At 35.2% G+C, this 18,964-nt stretch overlaps 1 protein-coding gene across 4 annotated transcripts in view; it reads left to right on the top strand.

Moving 5' to 3' along the window:
- Positions 1-18,964, top strand: part of LOC108697217 (cadherin-23) — a 599,373-nt gene that overhangs the window by 205,400 nt on the left and 375,009 nt on the right. For all 4 annotated transcript variants that reach the window (XM_041571124.1, XM_041571128.1, XM_041571125.1 and 1 more), the window contains 2 exons: positions 1,911-1,958; positions 4,445-4,537. In XM_041571124.1, coding sequence (XP_041427058.1) covers positions 1,911-1,958; positions 4,445-4,537 — 141 coding nt within the window. The remainder of the gene's footprint in view (positions 1-1,910; positions 1,959-4,444; positions 4,538-18,964) is intronic.

Raw genomic sequence — 18,964 nt, 5'->3', positions numbered from 1 at the left:
GTATAATTTCAAAAAGTATAAAGCCCTGTCTAAGTAATTCAAGTAAATATGCCAGTGCATGTAATTTTGAAACAGGGTTTTTTGTTACAAAGTTATGATCATAATATTGATAAGCCACCATACCACGTCAAGGTAAAACCCCACATGGTGGTCCCTAACTTATTTATCTTTAGTCATAGTAAACAAGGTACATTACCTCTCCGTAGTAACAATTCTTTGTGTAAACATCTCCTGTGCCTTGGTTTCAACTCTGTGCTAGATCCTCCCCCGCCAACTGCTGAGCGGCTTTTAAGAGGGAGAGACTGCCTTAACCAACGCCCATTTTAGAAAAGTAGAAGTCAGGTGTTGTAATTAAAATCAAGGTAGAGTGATATGTGCAGTTGCACAATAGTGTGTATACATGTGTAAGTGAAATGTGAAGGTATGTATGGTAGTGATAAGGGAAAGTGTATGTGTATTTGGGAGTATATGTGTAAGAAAGCATAGAATAAAAGAATGTAAAGAAGAAATAAATGAGAGACATAATAAGTGTATGTGTACATAGAGTAGTGTCTAATGGGACGTTGGTTTTTTCACGGCTAGACCCTCCCATGCCGCCAGCACTTATGGCTTTTAAGAGAGAGCGATTGCACAAACCAAGGCACAACAAGTGAGGGGGACCACCAAAAGTATAAAGGGGGGGTATGAGGGTGCAATAACCACATGAGCTTAGCCAAAGCTTCAGGCAAATACATCAATATGGGGGGGTTTGTGGATGCACACCTAAGGCCAATTTCAAAAAGTATAATTTCAAAAAGTATATACACACTTATTATGTCTCTCATTTATTTCTTCTTTACATTCTTTTATTCTATGCTTTCTTACACATATACTCCCAAATACACATACACTTTCCCTTATCACTACCATACATACCTTCACATTTCACTTACACATGTATACACACTATTGTGCAACTGCACATATCACTCTACCTTGATTTTAATTACAACACCTGACTTCTACTTTTCTAAAATGGGCGTTGGTTAAGGCAGTCTCTCCCTCTTAAAAGCCGCTCAGCAGTTGGCGGGGGAGGATCTAGCACAGAGTTGAAACCAAGGCACAGGAGATGTTTACACAAAGAATTGTTACTACGGAGAGGTAATGTACCTTGTTTACTATGACTAAAGATAAATAAGTTAGGGACCACCATGTGGGGTTTTACCTTGACGTGGTATGGTGGCTTATCAATATTATGATCATAACTTTGTAACAAAAATACCCTGTTTCAAAATTACATGCACTGGCATATTTACTTGAATTACTTAGACAGGGCTTTATACTTTTTGAAATTATACTTTTTGAAATTGGCCTTAGGTGTGCATCCACAAACCCCCCCATATTGATAATTACATGTAGGTCATTTTACCTTTGTTTTGGTAAGAACTTATGAAGTTGTATGCTTCCAAAACAGGATGGAATTAAACATTGATAGTAATGGACTCAGAAAGTAACTGCCATTTATTAAGATAGTTAAGAAGATATATCAGTTAGGTGGTAAAGCTGCTGTGAGCATTATTAATAAGGAACACTTAGATTACTGCTGCTCAGTGTAATTCTGTGCACCATGGGACTTCCCAAAGAATGCATGGATGGGACATGGAAGTAATGGATACCCATAGCCTCACTTTGTCTCAATTCGTTTATAATTTTATTCCGTCTCTCTTGCATATAAAACTCTAAAATCTGCACTTCACACTATTACTGGTTACATTCTGGAATCATAACTGTAATTATAAGAGGGTGTCCTCCTTTGCACCATTCCCTGTGGTATTTTGCATGTACAGTAATTATGCTTTTTAGCTAAGTGCTGGTGTCAGAAGATAAACACTGTTTCTAATCGTATTATTTTCTCCCTCTTTTCATTTTAGACTAAGACAGAATTCACCGTTGAATTTTCTGTCAGTGACAACCAGGGGGTATGTGTGACTTTTCGTTTTCATAGCAAGAAAATATGTGAATGTTACAACATGACAAGATAACAAGAAATGAAAAAAAAAAATGATGTATGCCTGCCTAAATACTGCCAACAGGAGTCACTGTACACATGAGCAATTAAATACAGGGAAAGCAGTTATTCAGAACTAATGCACGTGCACTGTATTGGTTTATATTGATATATATATTTACTGTATGTTTATAGTAAGCCACTTAATATTAAGTAGAGTGAAATTAAGGATATGAGATCTATTAGCTGGGATGCTCGGGACCTTGGACTTTCCAGATTTCTGTAATTGTTTTGTCATTAATATGGAGTCATGCAGTTTAGGTAGCTCCCATCATTACATGGTACTGTTTAAATTTTAAAGAAAAAGGATTCATTTTAAAACCATTTAAAAAAATGAATTATACAGGTATGAGATCCGTTATCTGGAAACCCGTTATCCAGAAAGCTCTGAATTACGGCAAGGCAGTCTTCCATAGACTCCATTTTATCCAAACAATTCAAATTTTTTCACTGCAATAACAAAACAGTACCTTGGAATTGATCCAAACTAAGATATAATTAATCTTTATTAATCCATATTGGAAGCATATTGGGTTTATTTAATGTAAACATGATTTTATAGTAGACTTAATGTATGAAGATCCAAATAACGCAAAGATCTATTAGTCAGAAAAAAAAAACAGATCCTGAGCATTCTGGATAACAGGTCCCGTACCTGTATATGAAATATCGACTCTATGGGAGATGAGCTTCCCATAATTCAGAGCTGTCTGGATAAGAGATCCCAATACAAGTATGGGACCTGTTATCTGGAAACCCATTATCCAGAAAGCTCCGAATTACTTAAAGGCCGTCTCCTATAGACTTCATTTTATCCAAATAATAAAATATTTGAATAATTATTTCCTTTTTCTCTGTAATAATAAAACAGTACATTGTACTTGATCCTAACTAAGATATAAGTAATCCTTATTGGAAGCAAACCCAGTCTATTGGGTTTTTTAGTGTTTACATGACTTTCTAGTAGACTTAAGGTATGAAGATCCAAATTATGGAAAGATCCATTGTCCGGAAAACCTCAGGTCCCGAGCATTCTGGATAATATAACCCATACCTGTAACGTATTTAAAAAACTGTGATGCCATATTATGTTATATTATTCTATATAAAAATGGTATTAATTAATGCTTTGATGCTACATTAAGGGGTATGTTTATTATGTGGTGTAAAAAAATGGTGGAATATTTCACCACACATCATCAGGCACCAGTCAATAAAATCTATATTTTTTTTTAACCCAGTGAAAAATTTCACCCATCCCTAGTAGAGATCATTCTCAAAGAGAAACTCAGAACTGTAGAATGTACAACCTCATCATGAGGGTACTTTTATGCCAGAATCTAGATTTTATGTTTACTCACTCAAGGGTTAAACCTCTTCTTTTATTTTTTTTGAAAAGGGACATGTTTTCAATATATAAAAATATATATTTTTTGTATTGTGTGTTCTATTTTCCCTCACTCCTCGCTTGAGATCTACAGGCGGCCACTGGCAGCAGCACTTGAAAAAGAATCAATGGTGCTAAGAGTTCTGGATCACAGGATATCCGAGTGATGCGTACTCTTTCTGAGTCTCTTACCTATTTTGAATTAATGCGAGAAGTGTGAGGAATGAGGAGATGCAACGCAATGTAAAATAAACTGTTTTATAAAAATCGGTACACATTCAAATTATTCAAAATCATATTTTATCACAAAATGAACTTTAATTACACTATATAAATTATTTGAATCTTGTTTCCTTCAGTCTGGGAATTCATAATTACAGCAAGCAGGTAGAAGCCATTTTGAGGACACTGTTATTAAGACAAGCACTGCATCATCTCAGAATATTGTTTGTGCACCAGATGCCCTGGCTATACAGTTAAATGGTGAAGAGAGCTGGAGGAATGTGTGGAGAGCAGTGGGGCAGACAATATTTGATTGACAGCTGAGATTTTTAAATGAGCTTACAACAGCTATGAATGCTTTAATAAAAAATATAAAATTGGATTTCATGTATGGGACTTTTATTATACAGATTTTTGTGTCTGGGTGACAGGTCCACTTTAATTGCTTCCAAGCTTATTATTAATAATAAAAAGCATATATTGAGCTATTTTTGTAAACTTGTCAATACTTAATTTACATTCATGTCATAGTTAAAATCCAAATACTTACATACAGCAGGTTCATTACACCAGTCTGACCTAATATTGTGTTAATATTGTTGTTTCCTGAAACAATTCCATTTATTGTTAGTACTTTACCTGAAACCATTATAGCTCATAGTCTTGAGAAGCCAAATATTTGCATGCACTAATGCTATTTTCGGTTGAACAATTTAGCAGCACAAGGATGTAGATTTAATTTGCAAAATGAAGTCTTTTGATATATTATGGGTGTGTTTGCTTTCCAGGTTATCAAGGGTAAAGTGAATATTCAAGTTGGTGATGTCAATGATAATGCTCCAACCTTCCACAACCAGCCATACACAGTGCGCATAACAGAGGTTAGTATTTTTTATGAACTGTATAGAACACTGAAAAGAATTTAAATACAAATATAACAGAAAACACTCCAATGGCACAATCCAGAAACAAGGTTCTTAATTAACATTAACTAGTACATGGTTTCATCCTATTTGTCTGTGTATGTGTACAGCTTTTGTAATATAAATGAAAACTCCTCCAGCAATCAGAAAATTAGGCAGCATTAGTTATAACTGTAGTTATATGGGATGTCATCATATATCCCACCATATATTGTTAGAGGTATATAGTGGAATCCAGTGGTCTCAAGCTTCCTTTGCACAATTGATACACTTCTCATTCCACATATTATCCACCATTTGCAGTGGGCTGTTTTGCCATGGTTATTGTCCAAGACAATATGTCACTACTCAGAAAAGGCCAATACGACAGTATACTATACAGGATTTAACTTGGAATTTTAGATATATAACTCTTCACCGTATACCTAAATATGATATCTGTTTTTATTAAAGGAAATTTTTATATACAAGTGTTTAGCTCTTGGTGGCTAATAGTTAGTCACCCGAAAGCTTTTAAAACAAATTATGCTATAGCCACTCGGCAGAATTTTAGGGGAGCGGCATGTCACCCAACCACACCTGCATTGGTTTGGAAGCACTGGGAATTAGCAGGAGAAACAATATTTTTAAATTTTTCCTGTGCACCAATGCCCAGTACTCCGACCAAAGCTGAAAATTTGCACATGAGCACAAAGGAAGGGTCTGGGATGGGGAGATTGAACAGCGGCAGGCCTAGGGGTGCCTGCTATGTAAATCCAGCCCCGAATAAGGGATAAGTTACCTGAATATATTGCAAATAACAGTACTATAAGTTTGTGCCAGGATGGTTCTATGTGTAAGGGATCTTGCCAGAATAATTTAATTGCCTTTTATGAGGCAGTAAGCAGTAACTTCTGGGTTTGGGATGTTATGTGATGTCATCACACTTTTCTAAAGCATTTGCTACAGTACTGCACAGAAGGTTAATGGTTAAATTAAGGAATATTTTTGGCCTGGAACATAGTATTGGTATGGATAGAGAACTGTTTGAAGTATAAATTACAAAGAGTTGTGGTAAATGGAAAATTTTATAATTGTTTCAGTGTTGTTAATGAAATGAAACATGTGACTGGGCTGTGAATTTAAATGGTTACACCCTTTTTTAGATGGGACAGAGGAATTACGAGAGAGGAGCCTGAATTAAAGCCATGCTCTAAAGAAATAACCATGCATGGCACTGGGGAGGGGGCGTGAATTCCCTCTGGGTAAAGATTTAAACTAGGCAAAAGGTTACAAAGAAAATGATTATTGGTGTATGTTGTAAACCACCTCTTATAAGTGATGAGAATGAAGCCCAGATACGTTTACAAATGGAAGCGGATTCACAACTAGGTCAAGTTATTATTATGGGTGACTACAAATATCCAGACATGGACTGTGTTAATGGGGTTGCCTAGTCAGAAAAAGCTAGCAGGATTGTAAATATTCTGAATGAAAAATTTTATTTTAGCTAGTTCCTACCAGGAATGACCTTCTTGTTGACCTTATAATAACTAATAATACCAACCCCATCACTAGTATTTGCATGAGTGAGCATTTAGGGGTCTCTTTTGAGATTATGTTGCAAAAACAACTCTATAAGGGAGTAACTAAAACACTAAATTTTAGACGTGCAAACTTTGGTACTATAAGGGCATCTCTGCAACATATTAACTGGGAAAGGTTTTTCATTTTTCACAGAACAAAAATGGGGTGGTAGGAAAGCTTGGTCCTTTTCAACTTGTTTATTAATAACCTGGAGGTGGGCATTAAAAGTACTGTTTTTTATTTTTGTTAATGATACTAAATTGTGCAAAACTGATCCCAACGAAAATCTTTTTCTTACTAGTGTTCTACAATATAATAGCCTACAATTTCAAATGGGTGAATGAATTCCTAGAAATCTTATTAAATTGTATTAAAGATTTTCCTATGATAGGTGCTTGAATGTGTTCAGTTAACGGAGATGTTGGGTATAACCAGCAATAAACAATCCAATCTAATAAAGCAGGATTTTAAAAAGTGGCCGAACTATGTTAAAATGTATCTGACCGCACAGTAGGCATATTCCATAATTCCATACGCCTCCATCTTCACAGGGGAATGTTGTTTAAACTATTAGACTTTCCGTTTCTAGACTACTAATGCTAATTAAGCATCTTGCTAACTGTATGTGAAGAGGTTAATTTCATATGTGCAAATGAAAACTGCACTTGTAGATTCAGGTTACCATCATTTCCTTTTATTTCATTCTGAGTGAATGAGTGAGTGAATCTAAGAAGCTACATCTGTGTCTGCCTGTGAAATCAAGTTGTTTTAAGTAATTGAGCACTACAAAAGAAAACACTCTTTAATATTCTGCCTGCTTGCACCCTCCTGCCTTGGGCCTTTGATCTCCTCTTTCCTTTCTCAGGCTGTGAACGTGGGGGATTTTGTTATTAGTTTGTGAATACATTACATGTAATTATCTTGATCCATCTACAGGGTGTAAAGAAAGTCATCAAGTTGAAATAAAGATGCAGAAATAAATGAAATGTGTATTATGTATATCATATGACAGATGTGCAAGTTAATACGTTAAAAATATACTCTTTAGTGAGTGCAGACTCAGTTATATAGTGCATCTGTGAATTTTTGTGACTTTTTTGTGATTTTCGGAAATTTTTGTGACTTTTGGTGCATGCGCATTTGTTCAGGACAGGAATATTATTCCAACTGCGCATGCACCGAAAACGACGGTCTGCTTCCGAGGTTTAACGAAGAAAAGAAGAATACAATTCATTGCTCTCAGTTGATGTTGTTTTCTATCATTTAATTGTCTAATTTCCTTTATTTTTTGGATCATCTTAATCATCTTGACCCCATATCAAAAACTTGCTTAAGCAGAGTAATGATTCATGGCACATTTGTTACTCTCCATCTCCTAAAAGCTCAGATTGCAAACACATTTATAGTGGAATATGTATCTATGTTTTTTGCTCATAAAGTTATAAAATGAAAAGTACTGCAGGTTGATGATGACAAATAAAAATATATTTTTCTAATTTTTTGTAAAATTGATCTATTTTAGAAGATTCTTACTTTAGAGTTCAAAGTAGCTAATTTAGTCTTGCATCCCAAGTGGAGCTTTAAATCACTGGGCTCATTTATATACAGTGGGCAAATTTGCACTTGGACAATAACCTATAGCAACCATGATTTCTATCACAGTGCTCAACCTGCAGCTGGCTAAAAAAAAGTTAATCACTGATTGGTTGCTATGGGTTACTGCCCATTGTTTGTAAATGAACCCCACTGACCTCCTACAAAACAGGTCATGGTTGCCTTCTCTTAAAGAGATAATATACCACCTTGTTCAATAAGTGCAATAAATAGGACATTTGCAGAACACATTGCCTATTGTTTTTATCACAAAAATCTAATTTATGGTTTCTGTTAATTCTTGAGCTAAACAGGGCAAACATTGAGACTGAAGCTACTCCTTATACTCCACATTTAGACCTTGCAAGGTAGATAGTTAGATTACCAGCTCACAGAATATCTCATTCTCCTTGATTGTCACACTAAAGGGTGGCAGGAGGTTTTTTTTACTGGCAGCATTATTATCTGCTACCTTTCAAAGACCAAACATGGAGTAGCTTCAGTTTCCCTCTTTTCCCTGCTTAACTCAAGAAATAACAGAAGCGATAGTTTTTTGGATTTGAACAATAGTCAACTACTACAAGCCCTATGTATTCAATTAATTTAGAACAAGGGGTATGCTGCCCCTTTAAGATAGTTTATGGAGATATGGTTTTGTTTTAGAACAAAATCTTTATGTAACAATATTTCGATTGTGTAATGACTATCTAAGGAAATTATAATATATTAGTTACATTTAGGGAGATAACGGTACAATAATACAGCTTCATTAAACTGCAGTTAAAAACTGTTGAAAACTCACTCCTTAGAGGCAGTATATGCGGTGTAAAACAGGTTGTATATAAGATTTTAGCAGTCCCTAACAGGTCAACCCAGAAGCTGTCGAAGTTTTTATAGAAAATTTGGGGATCATTGCTACACTTGGCAAGCTAATTCACCAAGGGGCAGATTTATCAAGGGTCGAATTGAAAATTTGAATTCAAAATCTGAATTGTCAAGTTTTTATATGGTAAAAACTGTCAAATTTGACTACGGCGTTATTCAAATTAGATTTGAGTTTTTAAAAAAATTTGAATTCAATTTTTCGAGATTTATCATACTCTGGCCCTTTAAGAACTCAAATTCGATTATTAGCCACCTAAAACCTGCCAAATTGATGTTTAAGTCAATGAGAGAGGTCCAGGGATCAATTCTGAGTTTTTTGCATCCTTCCTGACATTCCAGTTTATTTCAAGTTTTCAGGTCGATTCCATGCATCTGAGTTTTAAAAATTCTATTTTTTTTTTAAAATAAATTTTGATTGGTCGAATTTCAAATTTATGGGAGTTTAGAGGAGTTTTTAAAAACATGAATTTGAAATTCGACCTTTGATAAATGTGCCTCCAAATGTGCCTTGACAAACCTCATTAAGTTGCCTTGTATTCATTTCATGTTAATCGCTGTCAGCCTGACTGGCATTTGATTAGAGTTTTATGGCTTTCCAATTTGTTCAGATGTGCTTTCCATACCTTCCAGTTTTGCTGTAGCATATTATTTGGGTGCAAAGACGTGTTTATCTGACGTTCGGAATTTCATTTTGTGCTACTTTTGTCTGCCTTACTTAACTTTGATTTTAATTTTTAATGTGCCTGCATATAAAGACGTGTATTTTATGTTTTCTTGACATCCTTTTTAACTAAAAAGAGCTCCAAATTAAAATGCTATTTGCAGAATGTCACTGTTTCAAGGGTTTCAGTGTGACGTTAAAAGCAAATAACCTGGACTAGAATCTGCATAAACTATGCATTCCAATTTAGTAAGTTAGCTCACAGTGAAATATTTTGCCATTTCACTTCCTAAGTAGTGATGGGCGAATTTATTCGCCAGGTGCAAATTTGGGTGAACTTCCACGTTTTGCCGACAGCGAATACATTTGTGAATTTGTCTCGAAAATACTGACACCGGCGACAATTAAAACGCACACCATTGACTTTAAAGCACCTTGGAATTGTCGCTGGAATCAGAATTGTCACCGCGGACGGAATTGTTTCTGGCATCGATTTTGATACACTGGATATAAAAGAGATTAACTAGGGGCAGAAATTATGAAACAAGTGTATACTCCTGCCCAAGCATTGCAGACCTCAGAGAAGTGCGATTAGTATAGAGAAGAAACTGCAAGAGTCTGTTGAGTTTGTTAGGCTTTTTTTTACAATTTCATGATAAACCAGTTTTATTAAATAATTATTGTGTTTAAAGAAATAGCTGAAATGTAAACTTAAGATACAGAGGACTTAATGTTTCTTCATGCAATATTAATTTACTGCACTGATACCATTAGAGTTTAAAATCATTTACTGCTCTGAAGCATTGCGTCACATGGCACTTGAGTGGTATAAGAGACTCCATGGTAATGGTTTAAAACCTGAATTTCACACAAATAGTTATTTCAAAATAAGTTTTTCGTAATTTCTGGACATGTCATTAAAAGTCTTAAAGTTTCTTTAAATTTTATTATTTCTTCATTTGTGCAGACCCTTTCCTGATAGCCTCACACTCTTGTGACATAGCACACTTAATGATTATTTATTAACATTCTCTAACTATTTTAAAAATCCTGATTTATTTTAATGGATGATATTGGTGAGGGTGGGAGGCACAATCCATTGTGGTTTATGACAATCTCTACTGGGAAGGTGACAACTTTCTTTAATAAAACGTGACAGTGCATCCCTCGATTTACATTTTAATACATAGAAACTGCAGGCGTAACAGTATCTTTTTATGATGAGACAGAAGCTATATTCTCCAGGGTAGGATCACAGAGGGGTCACAGTGCCCCCACCCCCAAAGGCATTAGGGAGCCAGAGATGTCCTGTGTGTACCAGCATCTATTTCTCTCAATGTAATTATAATTAAGATATTATTTTAATGATAATGATTTGCTTTTTTGCATTGGTTTCCAAACCTGTTCAGCAGCTTAATCTTTGGGGGCTCATAGAATTCTATTGCATTGATGAGCTCTGCATATGAAGAAAGCATTATATGTGTGATCTCCCTGCTCTGTGGAATTAGCATTTAATTATTGGAGATGCCTTATTTTATTTCAAGGAAAGGTATTTTAGCCCTGTTTGGCAGCGTAATGTTGTTACACTGTTACAGCAAAAATTCGAATTTTCCTCCTTTCTTATTCACTTGCTATTTGAACTAGTTTTATGCTTCTTCCTGAACCTTAGGGAAATAATAAAAGTCATTCATCTGGTAGGTGGAGTATAAATCAGAGCAGATATATTATTACAACACGTTTATTTTTCGTTATAATTTGTTGTTGTATCAAAAAGATCTTGCTACACACTTTATGGTTGTGTCAAAAATTGGATACTTACTAGTCTAAAATCCTTTGGGGCCTATTTACTAACAATCAAATTGCATTTATTTCCATGAATCACAAAAAAAAAAATTGTAGTTTTCCTGGTTTTCTAAAAAATTCAAGATTTATCAAGTGAAAAACCACCAAATGACTTTCATGCCAAACTGTCATCAAGTAAACGTTGTTGAGGTGCTGTAGAAGTCAGTGGGAGGAGCGCTGATCCTATTGGACCATCAGAATGTTAGATTTTTTTCCGATACAAACTGTCCAAAAAAACCTAATTTTCATGTTATTCAGATGTTTTTTCAGATCATTAATTTTTTCACTCTGAACTTAATAAATTAATAAACATAATACATTTGTGGTCTTGGAGTTTGTGAGTTTAGCTATGGTTTCAAAAAACTGGCCTTTAATAAAGGAGCCTCCTCAATGAAGAGTATTTGACAGCAGCCAGGGGTAATGCATTAGTGTATGTAGATGACAGTGAAGTAAGCTAAACAGCATAATCTCATTTAGGTGCATGATTTAGGAGAGTTATTCCATTTTCCCTAGATTTTTGCATATTTTTAGTGGTTCCCTTTTTTCTTGGTGAGCATGGATTTAAGACCAGTAAGTATCCAACTTTGGACACAACCATATAGTGTATAGCAAGTTACCATATTCTTGGTAACAGCGATTACAGTACGGCATAGATTTTATGTTTTAATTTTGGTTTTAGTATAATCAGCTCTATGCATAATTTATAGCTGGTTTATTCTAAATGTATAGTTAATGGACACCATAAATGGATCTCCTAGGGCATGTTTCCATTAGATGTCTGTCAGGTAAACTAAGTTTGTCTCCTACTTGGGAAGGAATTTCAGGGGGGACAATTGCATATTATTAGGGACGCTTGGAGCAATATGTATACACTATTTTTTGCAATTTGGCCAAATTGTATGTAATAATAATATGGGTATTGCCATACACAGCCTAATTCCTTATTATACGAACATACAGATAGAATAGCACCTTCCTTTCTTTAGTTTTTTAGGGCTTATAAGACTAGTAGGATGTAGGCTGGATTTTGTAAGTACTATGTCAATATACAACAGGTAAGTGCACAAAAGCTTTTACATGAATATGAATGCAGCCGTGAAGAAGATAAATAACATCTGAGATAGTATGAAAGGGAGACACAGGCAAGTAGGTGGCTTTCTACAGGAATACAAATAAAGATAAAGCACATGTACATACGGATTAAGGTCAAATGGCTATTTATTTAAAGTCCATTAAATATATATCCCTTTCAACAGCAAAACAAATGCTATGAAATGTAGCAGTGTTGTCGGGGAGTACCACATTGTGCTGCTTCATCTGTAGCTAAAATGTTCAGCAGCTGGGCAGGACATTGTGGTACACTAGGCCTACAAGCTAGGAACAAAGCAGGATCCCACACACCCAACAAATAACAGCAATATGCCTGGTGCTCACTGGCAGAGGTTCGGCAGCCTCACAACAGAGTACAGCAAAGGAATTCCAACGGCACACAGGACTGTGAGAAATCTTCAAAAATTTATTTCATTGCGGACTAGGCCTACAACCTTATTACTGATAACCAAGGAAGCCACCAGTAGCCAACAGACGTCTCTCCAAAATTTTTGGCAGGAAAGACAAGCACATCTAGGAATCAGCATTTCTACAGCTTATTTGATTTATGTGTTAATTCAATATAGGTTGAGGGATCCACATAAGCCGATATAAGATATTAAGTTCTTACTAAGCTGGAAAAATCCTTTATATTGTGCTAGACTAAATAACAATTGCTGTATAAGGACTTTATTTTAGTATTATTTAAACCCGCCTCATCTTTTTCATATTAGTTACTGTATTTAGATATTTTTCTCACCTGGGATCCAAGTAGACAACATCGTCCAATATTCTGATTATAATATGCTTTTTTTATTTGATCACTTTTTACATGTCTACAGCATAATTATAGCAAATAATTTTTTATTAATATTACGTAGAAGTTATCTTGCAAAAACGAAAACGTTACCTGTGAATGTGAGTTAGGAGAGTGACAGGGGTAACTCCCAGCAGTGCTCAACTTTTTACTGAGGGTCAGCTTTGTCACCGGCTGTATGCTGAATATTAATTTTAGACTGTAACTTGTGTCAGCAATACATTTTAGTCCTGTATGCCATGCATTAGAACATGTGTGATTGTATCATAGCATTAAAAAGGATCACAGTAAGCACTTAAAAACAGCATGATGGTTTTGTTCACTAGTGGCATAAACATTAGCTATATTAGATATATTATATGCAAGGGCTGCTGGGGCCCCATAATCCTAGACGGATTAGTGGGGGTACTGATTTTGCACAGTTTTGATAGCTGTGTGTAAGCCAATCGTGCTGTCCTTACATACCAGAATGCAGTGTGCAAGGTGGAAAACATCAGTCATTCAGCTGTTCAAGTTAAGGAGAGGCAGATGGAACAGGCCACAATGGTACAGCTGTGCCAGAAGATTTACACAGGGCTCCAAGCCATTTTTCTGACAGTCAGGTTAGTGTTTAAAGAAATGGCACATTTGCCTTCTTTGATTGATATGTCAGTTGGTTGGTTGATGAGCTTTAACACCACCACCGAATTGTTAGGCCCTAATTTATGAGAAATGCATTAAAATGAACGCAATGTAAATCAATGTATGTATCTGGAAATGAGATTTGTATTTGTCTCATATAGAATAAAAAAGTCACAATAAATTTATCAAGCTCTACTTCATAAAATTACAGTTAGAGCTGTGAAGATGTGGAATTCTCTCCTTGAAACAGTTGTACAGGCTGATACATTTAGCTTTAAGAAGGGGTTGGATGGCTTTTTAGCAAGTGAGGAAACACAGGGATATGAAAGATAGCTCATAAAGTAAAGTTGATCCATTAGTCCAATTACCAGCTTGGAGTCAGGACAGAAGTTGTTCCCTCTCTGAGGCAAATTAGAGAGGCTTAAAATGTTTTCTTTGCCTTTCTCTGGATCAACTAGCAGTTAGGCAGGTTATATATAGACTTAAAAGGCTGAACTTGATAGATGTGTGTCTTTTTTCAACCTAATTTGCTATGTTACTATGTAAACCAGAATCCTTGGGGAGATTAACAGATGAGAACGTAAACTGAGCATAATAACTCTTATCTGTAAACCCATTATCCAGAAAGCTTAGATTTACAGGGAGGCCATCTCCCATTGACTCCATTTTAAACAAATTAAACTTGTCTTTTTTCTTTGTATTAATAAAACATTATCTTGTATTTGACTCAAGCGAAAATATTAATCCTTAAAAGCTGCAACAAACATCCTATTGGGTTTTTTTAATATGTAAATTAACTTTTAGCAATTTATGGAGATCCAAATTCCAAAAATATCCCCGAAATACCCAGGTCCCGATCATTCTGAATAATAGATCCCATTCCTCTTTGAAACTGTGATTTGGTGGACACCCACTTGCCTGCTTGTGATGGCTGTTTTTTCAGTATACAGTGTAAATGTTTGGGCAATAATTTTTTAGAAGTGCTTCAGGTAACATATTGAAAGTTAAATATTTTGTTTTAAAAACATTTGCAAGTGTATTAATGGCATCACATTGGAGAAGCTCTGCAGTCAGTCTATGAGTCAGAAATCCAAAGAGCATCTGGTCTGGCAAACTACTGGTGAAGGCTGTTCTTCTTAGGGAACTATAGGTATTCATATGCACCCTTATGAAACTTTGACTTGCAGTAGCCATATTATCTAAATATGGTAAAACATTTCTTAGACATGGGAGTAAAGATGATTTGCTCTGGAAAAAAAAACATACAAACTATTTCTTGTGATATAAATCTATATAAAGCTTTATTATCCTTTATTATAACAACTCATTAACAAATGTTTACAGAGATTTCTTATAATTAACAGCAATTCCCCAGCAGAGCTTACAAGCTAGACTAAGGTCAATTTCATCACAAGCCAATTATCCCGCATGCTAGTTTTTTGGGTATGAGGAGACCTACAGCGACACATAAAATTCCTTGAAGGTAGTGGGCAGGATGGAATCACGCTGAGGACTGTAGTACAAGTTTGTAGTAAAGGTACTAATCTCAGTGCCACTGTGTATGATACCCACACTTATACGGAGGAATACTTCAGACTGTTCTATTTGTCCATTTAGATATTCAGAGGTTTTTGATTATCATATACAGTATACATAGCAACAAAATGGACTAGTCTACTATGTGCATCTTATAGGTGTGACTCTATTTTTTGTATGTTTTTCCCCCAAAACTCGTTTGAGAAATCAAACAGATTGCATTTGCGCTATGTATCCTTCATGTCTAGTGACTGCATTCCATTTGCAAAATTTCTATATTCCAAGATTTAATGTTCTGCATCTATTAATCCCTGCCCTTTCTGCCATTTGGAGTTATTTAAAAAATATGCTTATGCAAGTAACTTTTTCAGAGGATAGGTCATGAGCAGATTGCTGTGATATTAGTTTCGAGAGTTGCAGAGCTTTTGGACCCAGCAACCCTCAGGGATATAGGCAGAGAAGGGAAAGGTTAATGAAAGGTAATTTAAGCATTAACCATGAGATCAAAATCTATTCAGAGCATGAAGTATATTACATGCTATGTTACATAAAAAAAAACAAATATAGTTTTTTGCACTCTAAAGCCTTAAGGTTCAATTACAAGGGGACATTTGTGTTTGATTTAGTTACCAATCCTAGGTAATCTCATCTTACTTTTACAAAGCACTTTTTACAATGCTATGCTTATTGCACTTACTGTAGGAATTGCATTTTTAGATGTGGCCCACATTTTTAAGATGATTGGGTAAAATTAATTTACTCTATAGCTTGAATTTAATATTTTTTACAATGCATGGCAATATGTAGTAACTGTTTTATCATCAATACATTTCTGAACAACTTCAAGGGGCCCATTTACTTAGCTCGAGTGAAGGAATAGAGGAAAAAAACTTAGAATTTCGAATGTTTTTTTGGCTACTTCGACCATCGAATTGGCTACTTCGACCTTCGACTTCCAATCGAACGATTCGAACAAAAAATCGTTCGACTATTCGACCATTCCACCCGACTTTGTCACCGTGATTACTGAAACAAATGATTAAATAAACGCTTGAAAAAAAAAAAAAACATTAAAAGTGTGCGCCTCAATGATGGCGCCCTAGACAGCCTCCTACTCTGCCTACCCCTTGTTCCAGCCCTGATCCCTGCAGTGAGCACCAACCATCTGTTTTTTTGGTGTGCTATTAATGTAGAAATGGTCTTGCGGTAACATGGGTGTGGTTTAAAGTGGGTGTGATCTAAAAACAGGGAGTGGCTAACATTGGCTTCCATTATCGGCCCTCCACCATGTAGATTAGAAAAATTCCGGCCCTCTGTACCATATAAATTGGGCAGCACTGTACTAGATGAATGCCCAAACCTGGATTATTTGGGGGAAGCTAAGAATACCTAACCCTTTATGATTCTCTGCCAGTGTGTCAGGGGTGTATTACATACTACATTTACAGTTGAAGAGTTAATTCAGTAATTTCTTTGCACTGACTTAATATAGTAATTTGTATTCAAGTAGCAGCCTATAATTACTATGCATTGGAATAATAAAAAAAAAAAACACTTTAGAAGTTTGAGCTTTTCCAGAAAATTATGTTCTTACTTATAGTATGTAATAATCTTAAGTGGCTGCCTATTGTCCATCTATTAAAACCTCTTAGCTGGACTAGATAATGTTGCAAAGTGATTTTACTTATGCTGTAATCACAAACTCTAATTTCCTTTAAAATAGTCAAGTACAGAAAAGCCCCCACAATCAGCCCATGTATTCATAATAAATTGTCCAATTTGTACTCTTTTTTTTCATTTCCTTTTGACAATTTAAAATGTTTTTATTACCAAAAGCCTTCATCAAGTGCAAATTCCTCTCTAGCAAGTGAAATGAAAACACAGACCAAATTAATTTGAATCTGACTATTAAAGGGCAGGGCTGATAAAAACAGAGGGAATAAGACAGAGATCACATTGTTAATACATAATCAAAGTGAAAAATATTGGGAAATATGGTCACCTTGGGAGAATTTCATTAAAACATTAAATTCTTAAGGTACAATGATAAGGTGTATGGAATGATTGTAAACAGAAAAATAGCTTGTTTTTATCTGTATTGTAATTTTGATGATATCTTCAGTTGAATCTTATAAGAATCTTATGCTCAGTTACCCCTTTTATCCATTTTCTTTCCCTTTTTTTTCTGTATCCTTTCTTAAAAAATTGATATAAATAAAGATTTCAAAAAAAAGAAGATTGAACATTAATGTATATGAAAAAGGAATATTAATATTGGAAAATATAAATTATGTTGCTGGTCTTTTAAAATCTTACATGATACATTACCCTGCACCCGGGTGGGGGACTAAAGCGGTGTGCCTCTTGGAGAAATATATATATATTAAATACTAAATAAAATATTGTGCCAGTATGGAGGAAAACGAAAAATACCCTGCATCCAAAATAAAAGGCTTGTGTAGACCAATGTTTCGAGTCAGTGGTAATTTATCATATAAATAAATGTAAGGCTCTTATATTCAGCTATTTTAAAACACATGATCAATTTGCTTACCTCAAGTTGGTGTCATAATTGCAAGGTAGTAGCCACACAGTATTTCACCCAGTTCTTTATAAATGTTTGTGCATCATCTAGGACTCTCGGTGGTTTCTGTGTATACTTGAACCCCCAACATTGACTTTGTCCACTGTATGTGTTGTTTATATATGTATGTATTAGGGATGCACCGAATCCAGGATTCAGTTCGGGATTTGGCCAGGATTCGGCCTTTTTCAGCAGGATTCAGATTCGGCTGAACCGAATCTGAATCCTAATTTTGCATATGCATATGCAAATTAGGGATGGGGAGGAAAAGCATGTGACTTTTTGTCACAAAACAAGGAAGTAAATAATGTTTTCCCCTTCCCACTCCTAATTTGCATATGAAATTAGGATTCCAATTCGGTTCGGTATTCGGTTGAATCTTTTGTGAAGGATTTGTAGGTTCGGCCGAATCCAAAATAGTGGATTCGGTGCATCCCTAGTAGTATGTATGTATAACTTTATTTGTAAGGCATTGTTAATGAGCTGCAGTGCTGTACAATGCATAAAAGTACAATATATAAAAGTACACACAGGGAGGACTAGTCACACAATAAATACAATAAATATACACAGAGCTCATATAAGGACACAGAGCTTAAAAGAACAGTAACATCATTAAAAACATTAAAGTGTTTTAAAGTAATGAATAAATAATGTAGTGTTGCCCTGCACTGGTAAAACTGGGGTGTTTGCTTAGAAAGACCATTGTAGTTTATATAGTGAATAAAGTACAACCTCTTGTAAAATATAAGGATATTATAAGTTACCAAGGAGTTTCATGACCATATAAAAACACGAGGCCGAAGGCCGAGTGTTTTTATACAGGTTGTGGAACTCCGAGGTAACTTCTAATATCCTCATATTTTGCAGCAGGGGTACTTTATTTATTATAATACACACGTTTCAGTGAGTCATGTGACAGAAATGACATCAGAACTCACCGTTTATAACTGATGACATCAGAACTCACCGTTTATAAGGATATAATTTACAAGATATTCATGGCTTTTGTGTATTATATAACTATATAGCCATTGGGGTTAGTCTTTCTGAAGCAAACAAACCAGTTTTATCAGTGCAGGTCAAAAGTGCATTCTATTTTCATTAATTGAATACACTTTCATTTGTTGGCGTTACTGTTTTTTTAAGTGCTATGTGGTAAGAGACTCAGTGGGAAGGAGGTTCCTGCCC

Source organism: Xenopus laevis, chromosome 7S, assembly GCF_017654675.1.
Source record: "Xenopus laevis strain J_2021 chromosome 7S, Xenopus_laevis_v10.1, whole genome shotgun sequence".
NCBI classification, from domain to species: domain Eukaryota; kingdom Metazoa; phylum Chordata; class Amphibia; order Anura; family Pipidae; genus Xenopus; species Xenopus laevis.
This window is presented reverse-complemented; position numbering and strand designations above follow the sequence as displayed.